The sequence below is a fragment of the Rosa chinensis genome, chromosome 6 (genome assembly GCF_002994745.2).
Source record: "Rosa chinensis cultivar Old Blush chromosome 6, RchiOBHm-V2, whole genome shotgun sequence".
Classification (NCBI taxonomy): domain Eukaryota; kingdom Viridiplantae; phylum Streptophyta; class Magnoliopsida; order Rosales; family Rosaceae; genus Rosa; species Rosa chinensis.
This window is the reverse complement of record NC_037093.1, coordinates 18,506,283-18,524,552: the sequence shown is the minus strand read 5'-3', so window position 1 is coordinate 18,524,552 and position 18,270 is coordinate 18,506,283. Positions and strand designations below refer to the sequence as shown.

General features: G+C 36.2%; 1 protein-coding gene, 1 long non-coding RNA gene and 1 pseudogene across 6 annotated transcripts; 1 reads left to right on the top strand and 2 right to left on the bottom strand.

Moving 5' to 3' along the window:
- Positions 1-3,326: 3,326 nt before the first annotated feature.
- LOC112169030 lies at positions 3,327-6,263 on the bottom strand. 5 transcript variants are annotated; one of them, XR_005801154.1, is made up of 5 exons: positions 6,205-6,263; positions 5,275-6,058; positions 5,085-5,175; positions 3,885-4,868; positions 3,327-3,802 (listed from the first exon to the last, which is right to left on the bottom strand). It is a non-coding gene; the product is annotated as an uncharacterized LOC112169030 (long non-coding RNA). The 5 variants fall into 5 exon arrangements; XR_005801155.1 differs by having other exon boundaries at positions 5,275-5,441; positions 5,574-6,228; XR_002924503.2 differs by having other exon boundaries at positions 3,885-4,048; positions 4,633-4,868; positions 5,275-6,218.
- A 209-nt stretch (positions 6,264-6,472) lies between these two features.
- LOC112170977 (F-box/kelch-repeat protein At3g23880) lies at positions 6,473-9,420 on the top strand. The gene is made up of 3 exons (XM_024308236.2): positions 6,473-6,705; positions 7,375-8,529; positions 9,097-9,420. The coding sequence occupies exon 2, from the start codon at positions 7,428-7,430 to the stop codon at positions 8,517-8,519; it is 1,092 nt and encodes a 363-aa protein (XP_024164004.2). The 5' UTR covers positions 6,473-6,705; positions 7,375-7,427; the 3' UTR covers positions 8,520-8,529; positions 9,097-9,420.
- Positions 9,421-12,153: 2,733 nt separating this feature from the next.
- LOC112170976 lies at positions 12,154-15,141 on the bottom strand (annotated as a pseudogene).
- Positions 15,142-18,270: the final 3,129 nt, after the last annotated feature.

Sequence of the window (18,270 nt, the reverse complement as noted above, 5' to 3'; positions counted from 1 at the left end):
TAATCCTATTGAGAGTAATTTTTTATTTTTTTGTTGATATTTTGACAATGCTTTGTAACAATGACATTTTGACAAGCATATCATCTTTGTTGATGAATTATCAAGCTTTATTCTGCTTTTCTATTTCATTCTTGTTGCTACTAATTTTCATTCTAATGTATAGAACAACTTCTGGTTTTGGATATATTTTGTTCTGCTCTTTTGTTTGTGATTAGGTTGTTTGCATTCTTATAGGCTATATATGTATGTTGAGTTGTGGAAGAATATCTTTATAAACTTTAGTACATCTATTTCTGGGACAAGCCAGCTTATCAACAGGGCCGGTCTTGAGGTTTTTGATGCCCCGGGCAAAAAAAAATTTGGTGCCTAACTACCCATATATATATATATATATATATATGTATATATATTCATATGTAAAACAGTACAACTTTAAACGATAAACATTCGAGCACAGAACAATAAAACAACGATTGCGATGTAGCAATTGTAAAGACGTATGCATCAACATATCAACCTGCAACTTCTGACTTCCAATTAATGCATCTAAAGATGCTATGTTTGTAGAGAAAGAGAGCAAAAAATAAATAAATAAATAAAGAAAAAAAAATTCCATTGTAGGGGAAAAAAAAAGTCGATCTTCTAGTGTTCAGTATAGATTGAACCTGTAACTAACTGACTAAGGATGTTAAAAGCTGCAAATTGAACATCAGCGGTGACAGTATAGTCGAGATTTTGAGATTACAGGCACAAAAATTTATAATAGTTGTTAGAATAATCAACAAATACCACAAAATGCCAGTAATAGAACTTATAATGTCCAAAATTTCAACGAATTTAAAAATTGAAGAACACCCACCATAAAAAAAATAATAATAATTTAAAGAACACCCAATTTAACTATACCTATTTTGATCGATCTCTATTGCAGCTTGAATCGATGGAATGCCAAAAATTGTGTCTGATCACCGTAGAAGAAGAGAAAAATATAGGAGAGAAAGATTGAGAGGAGGTGACAGATGATGAAAATAAATTGCTTGATTGAATAACCATTGAAACCCCAATATTTCAAGAGAAATTTGTTTGTTTTTAAAGTTTTAGAGAGAGTTAAGAGACTCTTGAAATTCGTCTGCTATAATTGTGTGTACAATTCTCAAAGTGAGGAGAAGAGAAAACCATTTCGAAGTGAGGAGAGGAGAAGAGAAGACACTGCGTTTGGGAACAAAGCAATTTTTTTTTTTTTTGTTTACCGTCGACATATACTATATATAATTTTTTTTCATATATATATAACCTTATTTAAAAAAAAAAAAAAAAACTGTGCCCCCCTCTCACTTAGGCCCTGGGCCGTCGCCAAGCCCGCCCTTGGGCAAGGCCGGCCCTGCTTATCAATCATATTGATGAGGATCAGTAACCTATTGAGGGTTAGTAGTCTATTGAGGAACAATAGCCTATTGAGGATTAGTAGCGCCAATCACAAAGCCCAATTCTCTATAGAATTAGTTTGAAATAGTGAGTGGTATATGCTTGAGTGGAATGATGTAATGTAACTGAGTGCATGCTGCATTCACTGTGTTTTATGCAATTTTATTAGTAATTTTGTGTAAGGCAAGTTGGGTTTCCTATTTGAAATCTGCATTGATCCAAAGGCATGCCTCTGTTTATGAATTTAGATAGCTCAGCCTAATATAGTCATCTTATCAATTCTTTGAATGTGTTTCAATAGCTTCAGAATTTCATTAAAGCTGCTGATTTCTAGCATATGTATGTTTCATTGGTTTGATAATGTGGGATACATGATATGATTTCTTTATATTTCTTATCTTTGTATCTCATGATTGTGCATTCAGGAGGGTAAGAAGCCTATTGAGGCTCAGTAACTTTAAATTTGATGCCATTTTATATACATTCTAAGAAATTTATAAGTTACTGAGGGTCAATAGCTATAGTTTTTGATACTTTCCTTTGCTTTGTGTTCAAGCCTTCTTAGCTTTGCCTGCTTTGGGTGAAATTTGTGTGCAGCTTTGCTTGATTATTACTCTGTTATGTTTGTATTCTAATAAAAATAGCTCATCTTGATTGAAATTTGAACATCTATACTAAAGATTTGATTTTTGAGTAGTGGGCTTGTGTTCCTTCTTAGTCCTCTATGTTTGGTGCAACATGTGTGACTAGTTTGTGATTGCTATGCTTAAGAATGCTTCATTTCTTTTTGTTTAAAATTTATCTTTCATGTAGCTTCACAACATAGATAGGATTAGATACATGGATAATGAGTAAGCTACTGAGGCTCAGTATTTAATGAGTAAGTTATTGAGGGTCAGTATTTTTTCATGAAGATGTTCTACTGAGGGTCAATACTCATATTTTAGCATATCATATATATAGATTAATCGCAACAGCAAAGAGGAAGAGGAAAGCACTTGTGGAAGGAGCAACAAGTACTCAAAAGAAAGACAATAAAGAAAGGCTGTTGCAATTAGAGAAGATGATACAACAACTGAAAGAAAGAAGATAAGAGCACAGAGACCCAATTACATACAATATAAATGCAATTCGCATGCATTCTGGACAACCTTAGACACCTACAGAACAATAATCAAAAAGAAGATTAGGGAAGGCTGAAGAAATTTTGGGGATTATATGTTCAGATCTATTAGATCTGTGTTTAAAGTTATATGAATTTAGGTTGACCGTTGCTGATCATGATCAAATTTTGAGCTTCTATATCCTATTTTTCTATTTATATCTAATATCAGTTTTCTCAGCTCAAGCTTGAAACACTTGGTTACTGATCAATTATCTATTTCATGTAATAATGGATGGGCAGAGATTGATTTATGGGTAGAGAAAACTAAGCTCATTGACACATTCAACTATTCAGTATATGTAGATGTATAATGACTTATTAGCTAACAAATTGAATTCTAGAGAGAAATAATACAATCAAATAAAAGAACAAAGATAAGAATGAAGTATCCTTCAGAATGATATTGAAGGTCAGTAATGTTAAATCACACCAACTCTGCAAAGGTCAGTTTGGTAATTTATATGTTAACAGAAACCAATTTAGAAGTGGAAGGAAAAGGCCGCATGGGCTTAAGGCTTGCGCATGGAGCAACTAAAGTACCGCAAGAGATATGAAAAAAAACAGGTCTGCTAATGGTAATATATGTGCTGAAGTTGTACCTAATGGTAATTTGCCCTAACAGCTTCAAACCAGACTATGTACCAGATGATATACATCCATTTCAATGCTTCAAATACAAAGCTCATATATTTTCAAATTAGACATTGTAGTCTTGTACATATCTGAAAACATTGGCTTCAATTAAATACTATTATTTCATAACTTAAGTGACTGAACAAGCAATCAATAACGACAAGTTGATCAAAAACTGAGAACCCACATCAAATGGCTAGAAAGAATTGACTTTGGCCCCACTTATGAATCAAATACTTGTTAGTAGTAACAGCCGCCCTTATTCTAGTATCATTAGTAACTAGGTATTGCAGCCCGCGCAATGCTGCTGGTGTTCAGCTTAATAATACTACATTTGCAAACGTTACATACATTATACATCCACAATGACACTCAAACATAGCAAACTAAATGTACATTCATCAAAAGGCCTTAGCCTTGGTAACCAAGAGTAAAAACAATTTCTCACTCAGTTAAGAAAAACCAAACGTAAAAGTGACCAAAAGCAAGCAAGAAGAATGATGCTTCAAAGAGACAACCCTATTGCCCTTGAATCTTCCAGCCATAATGATCGACAAAGATCCAGGGGTATGGCTTGCCCTGCAAAATATAAAATGTCAGCGAATCCCTTTAGGTGCACAAAGTAAACACAGCAGACAAAAAAAAAAACATTTCCCAATACCTTCCAATCTCTACTGTAATTTCATGGCAGAATGAAGTTTGTAGCTTTCCCAAATTTAAAACAACTTGAGATGTTTATACAGTTGAAAAGTTGCTTTGGAATCATAGACAGCTTTCATGAGTTATCGCATCATTCCTATACCTGAAAGCAATTCAAAAACATTTCTCCATACACAAACGTATAGGAGCAAGAGCAAACTTATACTTTATACCAACACAGAAGGGAAGAATAAAACACACTGATTCCTAGACAAAAGAAAAAACTAGGCAACTGCTTAGTACTGTAAAACAATAACTACATGTAGGTCAATAACACTGTCCTTCACAAAGATAGAATCTCTCACTGATATACCAAATCTCAGTATGACATAAGAAGTTATAGTTCAAATAACTATAGGTGTCAACTGAAGGAAAAAAAATGTACATACTGATAGTCAGAAGTTTGAAATTTAGGATGTACATTTTACTTTTTAATCTGTCATGCTAGTTTGAGAAAACAGGTTGTCCCTTAAAACTTAATACGACATGTTGAATTAAGAACTAATAAGTCCCATATACATGAACGATCAGCTAGTGCAAAAAAGAGTAAGCGAGTAATAAGAAGGAAAAAAACTCATCAAACTCAGAGGAAAAAGTTTTTTTTTTTTTTACTAAACAACAAAAAAGCTGAATGAACTTCAAAACCAAACCTCTCCTCCTGAGTGTGTCAAAAATAAGTTTCAGAGTTTAGATTCTAATCCATTTCTCACCATATGGCTGAATGTATGGTTCGCAAGTCAGCTTACGCGATCACAGCTAGGTTCTTCATCTTTTGGAATACATGAGGTCTCCTCTCCACAATGGTGTTTAAGAATATGTACAGAACAGCTGACATGAAAGCAGAGAACATCATCTGGCATTTTACTGATCCTGTCTTCATCAAATTCCTCTTGAGTTTTTACAAACATAGTAAAATCATGATCACTCTAAATCCGTAATTAGTGCCCTGTTAGTTGAAGAAATATTGTATGTTAAACATAGGAGATAATTAATCATGTATATGCAGATAAAGTACTCCTGATTTTGTACATGAAGGATTTTTCTGTAGAAAAGAAAAGGAAAAAAAAATTAAAAAAGCAACGCACTAATTTCATAACATTCATCTAGCAAAGAACCCACACATCTCCCACAATTATCAATGTCGATATCAGAAGATACATACCATAATCCTGTGGAGTAGTTGAAATCTGCAGAGGATTCATTCTGTCGATATTGCCCTCCAACCAAATAACAGTTTGAAGCTCTACCATCCACTGTATGAGATGAGAACAGTTAATTTTTAGAGATAATCATTTAAAAGAACATCACAACAGAAATCAAACCAAATTCAGAAATCAAAATAGAACGTATACCTGTTCTATCTCTTCAAATTCCCTTCAGGGCTCTCAATTTACATGAGAAAAGACTCAAACTTTGTTCAGCAGGACACACAGCCCGTTTTAAATAACAACAAAAACCCCATTTCTTCAAACTCCCATCAATCCCCTCAATTTACATGAGAAAAGAATCAATCTTTACTCTTCACAAACTCGAAAGTAAACCCCAAAACATAGAAGCAAGCAATATCAGCAACAAAAGAACAATTTAAGAACATAAATTGTTGAATGCCAATTTCAGAACCAGCTAACCAAGCTTGATTTCAGCAACTAACCAAGCTTGTTTCAGGCTTTCTGCTTTGCTGCTTGAGGAAGAGAGCAACCAAGTTCAAGACTTCGAGGCTATTCGACTGAAAACCCAGAAAGTAAGAGCCGAGTTACCACCGTTAGTTCGTCACCGTCGAGTGTAGAAAGGGCCATCGACGCCTCAACGATCAAGGAGACACGCTGAGACGGAGAGGGTCTTTGCCGCACAGAGAGAACCCGTGGGCTGGAGGCTGAAGACGACTGGATGAGCAGTGGGGAGGCAGAGTCACGAAGAGAGAGAGAGAGAGAGAGAGAGTCGTGGTGGCATATCATATGAACCAGTTACCCGCTAAATAGGTTAACTTGATTCGAATATCCACGACCATTGGATATATTGTGGATCTGACGGTCACAAATATTCATCAAACAAACAGTATGGGATACACCCCAGTACTGTAGAATTTTCCCAGACAAACCTGTCAATATGCCCGAGAAGTTTATGACCATCTGGACCCTGCATAAGGAATCACTGCCTGTGATTAGAAGACATGAAAAAAAACTGACAACTGAAGATCCATTAGAAAGGTACTTATAACAATGAAATCCCAGATGGAATCATATGATCTTCATTGAACAGATCGATAGTGTTCCAAAGAATACCCAGAAAGCCAAACGTTTAACGTTGTGTTGCCTTCCACTTGAGGAACCCCAGTTTCGTCCCTTTTCCTCTGAGCTTTCAATTCAATTAACCCACCCCCCTAGCCTACAATATAGTGACACGTGTTCCATTTTTTTGTCCTGGAGAATTTACCAAAGAAATGAGTTAAAATGTCAAAAAAGTAAGTTTCTTAACCGACTGTATACAACGGCTACTTCGTTTACTAATTCAAATCCAATTTTCAATTTTGCGCCCACAACACAAACCCTTTCTGGAACCACAGCTTCTTCTTCAAGATCAAACCTTTCTTTCTTCTCCTTCTTCTTCTATTCTCCCCACTTCAAATCCAATTTTCAATTGTACGTACACGCAGACAGTAACCCTTTCTGGAACCACCAGCTGCTTTTCCAAGATCAAATCTTTCCTACTTCTCCTCCTTCTTCTTCTCCGATTCTCCCCAATTAAAAAACTGGAGGCTTTTGATTCCTATGGAGAACATGAAGGTCAGCTCCCTTGATTTCATTTACCTAACATCTCTGCTTCTCGTTTTGCTATTCCATTTCATATTGAGAATTGTGGTTTAATTTATTTTCCATTACTTGCCATAATTCCCCAATTCGATCTAGATCAAAATTCTCAATCAAGAAAGTGTCTTTGGATAAGGGAAGACGTATGATTTGGTTTATGTTTTCTATTTCATTTCGTGTTGAGAATTGATGACTTGTCCCCGTTTTCACATTTATTTCGTTGATGATTGTTGATTCCGTTACTTTCCACAATTCCCCAATTTGATGTAGAATAAAGGAAGTGTCTTTGGATAATGGATGACTGATTTGATTTATTTTTCAAAAACTAATCTATGAATTTCAATCTAAAGACACACATTTCTGATGGGGGTTATTTCACAATGATAGAAAGGTTTACAAAGATAGAAGTCTGATGGGGTTAGTTTGATTAAGATTGAAATTCTTAATAAAGAGTCTTTGGATAATGGATGGCGACTAATTTGATTTATTTTTCAAAAAACTAATCTAAGCATTTCAATCTAAAGACACACATATCTGATGGGGTTAGATAGAAGATATGTCTGACTGGATTTTTTTTTTCTTTCTCTTTTCAAAAGTAAAATCTAACGTGTGGCTTATCTGTTTGTTTTTATTCCTAATCTGTAGCAATTTGTCATACGAGAGTTGGTGATATTGAAGTATTAGTGGACAACATCTTGATGAACCTGCCTGTGAAGAACATATGCCAATGCCAACTGGTCTCTAAATCATGGCAAACAATGATAGCTGATTCTGAGTTCAATCACATGGTATGCCAACGTAATTGCCCGGTTAGCATATTTGTCAAATATGTTGATTTTCCCCAGACAGTATGCATCATTCATTACTCTAGTGATACTAGTTATTCTGTGGAAGAATTTGATCTCCCAAGTGGTTTCAAGGAAATTCTGGGCTCTTGCTATGGACTGATATGTCTAGGGGATGAAGAACAGCAGAAGCTATTGTTCTTGAATCCATTTACTAGGTGGATTCAAATCATACAAGAACTGGGAGATACCTCTGGAAACTATGGATTTGGATATGACCTGACTATTGAAGATTTCAAACTAGTCAAGCTATTGGACAATTTCTCTGCTCCTTATGACACAAGAAGAGTAATGATCTATTCAATGAAAGATCATTGTTGGAGAGAGAAATCATATGAAAGTTGGCAATTTAAATTGGACCCTTCAGCTGCCAATTTCGTCGCTGATAAACTATATTGGAGAGGGTTTTTATTGAAAACTCCACAACAACAAGTAGTAGAAGAAGATGTGCTGATCACTTTCAATATCTGCAGCGAGACTTTTGGAAGAGTTCGACTACCTGAAGAACTTTGTGGGCGGTATGTAACCTTTGGAGTGATCGAGAACAAGCTATCTGCTTGCCTCTCTGCTCAAGACATCTCCATATGGTTCTTGAATGACGATCAGTTTCAAAGAAGCATCACTTTGGCCAACTACAAAGCAAATCTTCATTGCTTAGTGCGGCCATTATATCTACGAGGCAATACCATCTTTCTTCTTCGAGCCAAAAGGAAGATTACCAAATATAACATCACTGAAGACTCTAAAGTTCAGATTTTGGGGTTTAACAAGACACCCGTTAGCCTTCAAGCTTTGGGTTTCGGTCTGATGTCGGAACCTAAAGCGAGAATGGAAGCCATTGGTTTTGTTCAAAGCTTATTTCCACTAGTATGCCAAAGGAATGGAAAACATGATGATGAGCCAAGTAAAGAAATTTCAAAAAGAAGAAAACTGTGTCCCTGTTAGTGAGAAACTGGTGAGATAACTCTTCTATGATTTTAATATTTGTCCCTGTTAGTAACTGTTAGTTGCTTTCATTACTTGCTTCTATGAATGGGACTTGGTGTGTTTTTTCTTTTACTGTGACCTGGATCTCTTTGTCATGTTGTGGAGAGTTTTAGAGTACTGCTGGGTTCTATAATGGATTCAACTATTTTAGAGTGTGGATGTATAAAGCTACTGCTATTCTTGCTTGCTTTGTTTTCTTCGTGTTCTTGTAAACTTACCTTGTGTGTGGACGTCTGGTTCACAGTTTGTAGTTCTTGTCAGATTTTCTTACTACATTTTTTATTTTCTCCAAAAATGAACGAGGGGCTGTTTTAGCATGTTGGTGGAACTTCAGTTTTAGATAACTTCTGCCTTGTTTTGACCAGATTCTTTGTATTAATTGCATTTGGTGTGCCTTGAACTCCTTCTGATGTGACTTAAACTTTCTCTACCTCATTGCGACCTCATCTTTATATTCTCATTATTAGTTTATTTTCTATTGTGCAATGATCTAGGAAGAGTCATTTGACAGTCTCTAACTTTATCCAATTTGCAGATGTCAAGACAATGCTTTGATGGGTTGGGGTTGACAGTTAAAGATCGGTGATAGATGATGCTGAAATGGGCTGACTTGCTCTATTGTTCTGCAGTTCTTGATGATAGATGTTAGTTTTCTGGAACAAAGTGTTCCTTTGATTGTTGTAGCTTATAGTCTCTATTTTTTCTGGAATCCTTGATAGATTGATATTGCTTCTGTGGAACAAAGTGTTCCTCGGGTCATTGTAGCTTAAGCTAGCCACCACAAGTGTGTCAAGCTCTGACACACTTGTTGTTGCTAGCTCATTGCTACTTTTTTTTTCCTTTTGATGTAATATGCTTAGAACCTGCTCTTACTCAGGGTTATAAATCAATGTAGATGATACTGTCATTAGACAAAACCTGAAGCAGTATTTGATATTCATTTTGCTTTTTGTTCCTACTGTTGAAAAGTTCAATCTTTCACTGATTAGATAGGAATTTATATATTTGTGAAACAATGGAAATGTCAATTTGGTATGTTATTTTGTAAGTAACTTACAGCATGCTATACTAAAATGCAGATACGTGAGTCATTTGCAGTGCAATCAAATGGATAAACAATAATGTAAAGAGATTTACTTTATTAACAGTTTGTATTCTCAACAGCTTTCATTAATACTTGGAACTTGACCTTTGACATCTTCCATCACTTTTCATGACAAGTCCATTGTATATATAGCTACTCAGTGTTGTACATGTTATCTATCCTCTGTCTAATTTGATTAAGAAAATACATCAAAATATCTATATCACAAGCATTTACAAAGGGTAAAATACCTACAATCTTGGCATAGCCAAGTCTGACACCAGAAACATGGCCAGTTCTCTCATCAGCATCTATAAACTTATCTCACTTCTGAAAGAAAAGAAAAAATTATATTGGTGTTCACATGGATCTGAATTGGGGTGCGAATGTGATCACATGCTAAAAATAAAATGCAAATAATATGTTGCAGTTGGCATTACAATGGATGAGAAGTTGAGAATTGCCACCAATTTCTTGCTAGTTAGCAGTACAAGCTGCTTGAACTTGTGACATGACATCGATACCATTAAACAGGAAACCTCCAAAAAGTAAAGAGAGATTGATTAGTCAACTGCTAACTATGACTATCCTCAGAACAAAGAAAAGAAGAAAGAAAGTAATGAAACTGAGCTGTGTCAAAACAAAGACTTATTCATGATTCTAAATATGAAGTACCCTTCACTGAAAACAAATAAACAAATGCATGACTTACAATTCAATAAAGACTTATTTAGAAATATGCATGCAGTACTCTGCATGGAAGAGTAATTGACTCGACCAACTGCTGCAACTGTGAGTTAATAGGTTCCATAATCTAATGCATCAGTCTCAATCCTTAGTCAGTATAATGCATCATGAAAATTCCATTATAAGACAAACATTTCAGACTGGTTTACTTTAGTTTAAAAATGATGAAGTTATGGATATCAAAATAAACACAATTCACAATGCTCAAATCAATAGACAAACAATGTAATCAAAAGACCAAACAGGCCAAAACTATAAAGCTGGCACTCAATTATTGAATCGGGGAAGCCAATTCAAAAAAGAATATGTTAACCATCATAGCAACCAATAAATGTAAGACAAAATCATTATATATATATATATATATATCTAAATAGCCAACTGCATTTAGAAAATTTTAAGCTATATATTAAGTCATATTAACCATGATTGGTGCTTATATGCAGACCAACCCATTCTCACATTCTTAATCCATCAAATGAAGGTTGGCACAGAAATACATAGCATTTTCATTGTGGAAGACACAATTTGTTTAGGCACATAGCATTTCCATTTGACCAGAAATAGATAAGTTGATAACAAAAGGCAGCATTACCTGCCTTACAGAAAGAAGATAGCTTGTCCCCTCCACCAACGTTGTTGCCACCACTTCTACCCAAATTTCTTCACTAACAGAGTAACAGAGGCTCATTCCATGACTTAGATGTACGCAAAGTTTTTTTTTTTTTCCTCGTACTTATAACTCTCCCACCCATGAAGGAACAATAATACTATTGTCAATCTGTTCCAATAAAGAGCATAACTACTGCTTCCTGTCTTGTCACACTGTAACAAGAGATGTACAGAAAACAAATACATTATTTTTTACCCACTGCATAAATAATACATGAACATATAAATTGAAGCAAGAAATTCTAGGTGAAAATCCAAAACACGTGCAACCTATCTTGTAGCTAAGCAGAAATTATATGATTCTTAGTTTTGATATTTACAATGGTTCTATGATAATCCTTTACCACAAAGAAATGAACTGAAGGACCAAAAATGAACTGAATTCTGTCAAAGAGACAGTTATAAGTAGAAAAGGAAAAAAAAATAGATATATGCTAATACCAAAAGAAAAGGCCAATGTGCAGTATTTTAGATAGTACCGAGATTACGATTTAGTGGTACAGAATCTCAATATATAATCCTTAGAGTATAGAATTCGTCCAAGTACTTTACAAGTCATTGTCTGAGGCCGAAAAAACCAGGTGATCTTTGTTACGAAGAAATCAATTTTGTCATGCCAAAGATGTCAAATATACAATTCACTAAAAAAGGCAGAAACAACTTTAAGGACATATGATATCTAACTTTCTATGTACCTACATCTAGAAAATATTTGGCGGTGGCATTGGGGCTAATATCTGAATCAACTGCTGCAACTGTGAGTAATTGACTCGACCAACTGCTGCAACTGTGAGTTAATACTTAATAGGTTCCATAATCCTTAGTATAATGCATCATGAAAATTTCATTATAAGACAAACATTTCAGATTGGTTTACTTTAGTTTAAAAATGGTGAAGTTATGGATATCAAAATAAACGTACACAATTCACAATGCTCAAATCAATAGACAAACTGGCCGAAACTATAAAGCTGGATTGAATCAGGGAATCCAATTCAAAAAAGAATATGTTAACCATCATAGCAACCCATAAATGTAAGACAAAATCATTATATATATATATATATATATATATATATATATATCTTGCCCTTTTGTTCCTAACTGAACCGACCACCGTTGGCGGTGTTGTTTCCATTACTATTAGGATCCACCTGCTTATTCTTGAGCAGGGCATTGGCCTGTTTCCACTTGTGGAACTTCCCAAAGAGGACTTCGATATCTTCAAGGGTTCTCCCCTGTGTCTCCGGTAGCATTGTGCATAAGAACACCCAGCCAACCGCCGCTATTCCAGCATAAAGAAAGAAGGCTCCGCCAATAGTTATGGCCTTGTACAGGGATATAAAAGTCATTGAGACTATCCCACTTGCGACTCTGTTGACGGCGACTCCAATACTACATCCCTGAGCTCGTAGATTTAACGGGAAGATCTCGGAGCTGTAGACCCACGTGATGGGGCCCATTCCAATGGAGAAGAACGCGACGTCGTAGAATAAGACCATGGTGATACAGAGCACAATGGCCCACATGATCTTTTCGTTGCTGTGGTCGATGATGGTGAGGCCGAAACCGAGACAGCCGAGTGAGGCTATCATCCCTGCTACGCTGCAAAGAAGCAAAGGACGACGTCCTATCCTGTCCAGGAAAAAAGTTGGGACGAGGATGAAGACTGTCTTGACGGATCCGACGGCTATGGTGGCGATGAGGAGTTTGTTCTTGGACGTGATTCCGGCCTTGTTGAAGATTCTCGGGCTGTATAAAACGACGGCGTCAATGCCGGAGGCTTGTTGGAAGAAGTGCATACCGACGGCGGCGATGAGAATGTGACGGACGGCGGGGGTGGGATGGAGAATGAGCCCTTTCCACACGTCTTCGCCATGGCTGCGTATTGGGACTTGAACGACGTCGTCGTTGCAGTGTTCGGGGATTCCAGCGGCTTCTTTGATGTCGGCGAGTCGGAGTTTGGACTCTTCCATGGAGTCTGAGGTACGGTCGAGGACTGGCTTGGCGTCACCGAGGCGGCCCTGCATGACCAGCCAGTGAGGGGATTCCGGCATGGCTAAGACGCCAATGGCAAGGAAGACGGAGGGGATGGCGCCGACGCCAAGCATGAGAGTGCGAGCTTGGAAAAGGCCCAGTTGGATATGTACCCCAATAAGATTCCGACATTGATAAACAACTGTTCAAAATTTCAAACACCCAAACATCAATATACTATAGAGATGAAACCATAAAAAAAATTGAGGTGAGTTTGATAACCAAAAATTTTTCCCAACTTCGTGGGGATATATAGAGCAACTCTAAACGCTTTTTAAGAAATGAAGGAGAAGAATTGGCTTATAAATGAGCCAAAAAGAGTGGATCGATCAAAATCTTGGCTTGGGCGAACAACACACTCAACTCTAGCAATAAGAATTTGATAATTATCCGATTTAGAAAATGATTACAAGGTCCGGGACCATGATTCATGTGGTGGTCCTAGTTAATGTTATTGGTCCACATGATGTATACTCATTACTGATTGGATTTTTTTTCACCCCCTGTCCCCACCAAATTCGAATAATTGGATTGGTCTAGACCACCATATAGCAATATTACATTGTATTCCCGGACCACAGAATAATTTCCCCATCAAATTTATACTAAATGATATAACACAATTACAAGTAAAAGGGTCATAATGGACAATTCTCAGGTTTACCCCTTGGGACCTTGGGTGAGCGAGCATATTCACCCTCTCTTGCAATTAATGCATAATAACTTTATGATTTTCTAATTCAACAATTCATGTTGTATAACGTAATACAAAGATTAACTCTGTAAAAAATCAATCAAATTGAAGACCTTTTAGTTATTCATTTCTATGAAATACATGGACGGTTCATCATAATAGTAATAAGTCTTGTTAGAACTATCCATTTGTTTGATTCAATCAGATAATTAAACGATTTCTTATTCAATTGATATTTTACAGAGATTATCTTTAAATGCTAATTTAATATATGGACTGTTGGATTATAAATTTATTAAGTAAAAATATGTTAATCGACAATGTTGGTGAATATGCTCGTTCACCCTAGGGGTGAACCTACGAAGTGTCCGGTCATAATTACGTGTAGATAAATTTTGTAAAACAAAACCGAAAAGTCTTATACATAATATTCAATGCCTTGCGATCAAAAAGTTGTGAGTCGAAAGTAAACGAGTTCCGACCATGTATATGACCAAAACTCAAAGAAAGGGTGGTGTTACCTTGGGACTTTGGTCTGTTTGATGCTTTGTTGGGTAAAATCCAAGAGAATATTCTAAAGCTTGCTTGATAAGTGCTTCAAAGATTATGATTTAACTAACACGCCAGAAACAAACAAACAAACCTACATCAGCAAAAGACGTGAGGAAACCACGAGACGACGCCGGAGAAACTTCGGCGGTGTAGACAGGAGCAATCATGAGGGCATAACCGACGCCGATTCCAGCAACAAATCTCCCGAACATGAGGAACGAGTAGTTGGTGGCGAAGCCCATGAGAAGAGAACCGGCAAAGAAGATGGCTCCGGCGAGGACTATGGTATACCGACGTCCAATCCAGTCGGACGTCCTGCCGGCGGCGGCGGATCCGATGAGGGAGTAGAGATTTAGAATTCCAACTAGAACTTCGACCTGCACGTCGGAGATATGGAGGTCGTCTTTGATGAAGATCGCCGCTCCACTCATTACACCAATATCTGTAGATAACACAAAGAAATTAACCATACATGCATATAAATAGTTCTCGAGATATCATTTCACAAGGAAGAAACATAAACGATTACTTACCATAACCGAGTAGGATCGAAGTCATGGAAGCCAACATAGCACAAGCTAAAGCGTACTTGTTTCTCTTGGGCTTGGGTGCGGGATCGAAATCCGCAATGGTTTTCTGGGTGGGTTGGCCGGAGACGACATTTTCCTCAGCTCTCCGGTCAGCCATCTCGTTAATAAACTAGAGATGGACTAGGAGCTGTAGGGAGAGATTCGGTTATGTGGTGGTTAATTTGAGGAGGATGAAATAACTGTGGAGTAGTAGTGTTGGGTTAGACCGTTAAGAGGCTTAGCGCTAAGCTATAAGGAGTGTGGGTATATATAGACCCCAAACTACTGGTCACATCAGGTAGTGTCATTACGACTCGCATCATTCATGTGGACCAATGGTTCACTTTCACAGCAGGCGTAGATTAATAATTGGTTGTGACAAACAAACTTAGATGAATCACTCTGATTAATTAAGCTAAGTTATCGACTAATTGAGTTGTATCTAGTGAGGGTACAATATAGTAGCAGAGTTGCATCATTTAATGAAATTTGTGATAGGTTAAACTTTCTGTCACATCAGCTGCCACATAAGATGAGATACAGATGGTATCTAAAAAATTGGTTAATCTAACAATATGCAAAAAGAAACACTATACTATATTAATACTCCATCAATAACACATTATATGATTTTTCTTTGCGTCGGAGAGATAAATATGACTTTTAGTGTATTTAGACCAGGTAAATATGGCCAATTAGTGATCAAAATAAGAGTTATGATTGTACTCAAGGCTAGAGTGTCAATATCAATTATGTAGAGTGTCAATATCAATTCTGTTGTCAAATATTGTAGGGTGCATATAAAAGTGGAGAGTCGTGACATGGTTTTGCTAGGATTAGTCTTTGGTAGCACTATATATAATGCAGAGTCTGTCGAGGGCTGAATTCGTCGAATTCGCTTCTCAAACTTGAAGTTGATACCCGCCACCACCGGAGTCAACTAGAGTCGGCATTGGATTGTCACCTTGTTATTCATAGCCAATTCCATATATGCACACAAACTCTAACCAGTCCAACATCCAAAACTGGACCCAATGACTCGCCAATGAAATGAGAATGACAGGCGCGCAAGGTGAGGAAGCTCGTCGGAAAGCCAAAGATGTGAACTGAAATCGTCCAGACGAACAATATTATCGATTGGAGCAATTGTCATAGTCGTTTAATTTAACACCACCGGCACGAGATCAAAACTCCACGGACCGGCTCTTTGACCTAGCTATATAGTTTAGTGCTGGAGGTGAATAAACAAAAACAAAAAACCACGATTACAACCCTTGTCTTAAGATTTGCCGAACCCTGCTACAAACCCTTTTGCCCATATAGGCATTGTGATTGAATGCTTTGCAGTTTATCAAATGAACGACCAACATGTAAAATGATACATCGAAAAGACGTATTAAAATTTGACCCAAAAAAAAAAAAAAAGACGTATTAAAGCATGAGAACAACATCAGCGGCCCGAGATTTTGCACCGTAAGCTTTATCATTATATATAAACTTGACAACTATTAAAGCCAAGAAATAATATCTATATTATTCTAACTTAGAGGTTTAGTGTAATGATAAGAAATTGTTGACCATATTGTGTTAGTAAAACCATGCACACAGTTGCATAAATAAGTGATTGAAATATCATATGAACAAAACTTCTGGTTTAATTGTATACATAATTTCATGCATGCATGCCGGCCCCGTACAACTAGAAATGCATGCAGCAGCCGGCAGGATTAAGATCCTGTTTCTAAAAAGAACAAACAGGAATAATTTGATCGATTCCTTATATATATATATATATATATATATATATATATATATATATATATATATATATATATATATATAACTTTGTCCGCACCGAAGCAAAAAGGTACGGATTTGCCATTTTTTCCCACTTTCCAATCATATTTTCACATCTTAACCGTTCAATTTTTAGTTCCTAATGTATAGATCATCTTTACAAAATTTCAGCAAATTTGGTGATCGTTAAGGTATCCAAAACTGCAATTTACACGAACGGACCGACTCTGTCGAACTGGAACCGTTCATATTTATAATGGTAAATTGCATTTTTGGATGACTTAACGATCACCAAATTGGCTGAAATTTTGCAGAGATGATCTATACATTAGGACCTAAAAACTGAATGGTTAAGATATGAAAATATGATCGGAAAGTGGAGAAAAACTGGAAATCCGCACCGAATATATATATAACCCTGTTCAGGTGCGGATATCAATACCTAAGCAAAAGGTACGGATTTCTATATTTGACTCACTTTTCGATCATTTTTTCACATTTTAACCTTTCAGTTTTTAGGTCATAATATATAGATCATATCTACAAATTTTCAGCCAAATTGATGATCGTTAAGGCAGCCAAAACTGCAATTTACACGAACGAACCGAATCTTTCGAACATGAACCGTTCGTGTTTATAATGGTAAATTAAAATTTTGGATGCTTTAATGATCATCAATTTTGCTGAAAATTTACAGAAGTGATCTACTCATATATACCTAAAAACTGAACGGTTAAGATGTGAAAATGTGATCGAAAAGTGGGTCAAAATTGAAAATCCATTCCTTAGCTTAGAAACGGAAATCCGCATACATACATACATACATACATACATACATACATACATACATACATACATACATACATATATATATATATATATATATATGGCTAGCACGTGGGCTGCTTGTATTGATTAATGATTGTCGTGTAAACCAATTTAACAGCTAATACTGATGGAAATTGGCTTTTGTGCCTGGCAGAGACGGTGACAGTATATATTTATCTCTGTTTCATAGTTTAACGACAAGAGTCCGGCTCGTCTAAAACATGACAGATCCTGAGGTTGTTGATGCCTGGGGCGAAATTTTATTTAGTGCTTATGATCAGTATTCTTGAGATTTTTTTTGTTGACGATTCTAAGATTAATGTGACTTTGAAAAAGTACGAATTAATAAAAGTTATTAGATAATTAACAGAATTACAAAATACAAGCAACAAAACTTCTAATATCCAAAATTCCAAAATGAAAGAACACCTAATATCTATTTTGATACATACCTCAACCTGCATCATGGAATATCAAAAAATATGTCTGCTCACCATAGAAGAGTAGAAAAAATAGAGAGGAAAAAGATTATTGAGGGATTCAACAATCATTGAAACCCCAAATTTAAAGAGATTTGTTTGATTTCAAAGTTTTGGAGAGAGTGAAAGACTCTGCTATAATGATGCTTAACTTTTTACAGTTCTTGATGACTCGAAGAGTCGAAGAAGAAGAAGAAAAAAAAAAAAAAAAAACACACACACACACACACAGCTAGTGTCATCTAAAAAT

Bases quoted from the DNA above. Each gene is read 5' to 3' on its own strand.
- LOC112170977 (XM_024308236.2), top strand. From the start codon at position 7,428: ATGAACCTGCCTGTGAAGAACATATGCCAATGCCAACTGGTCTCTAAA.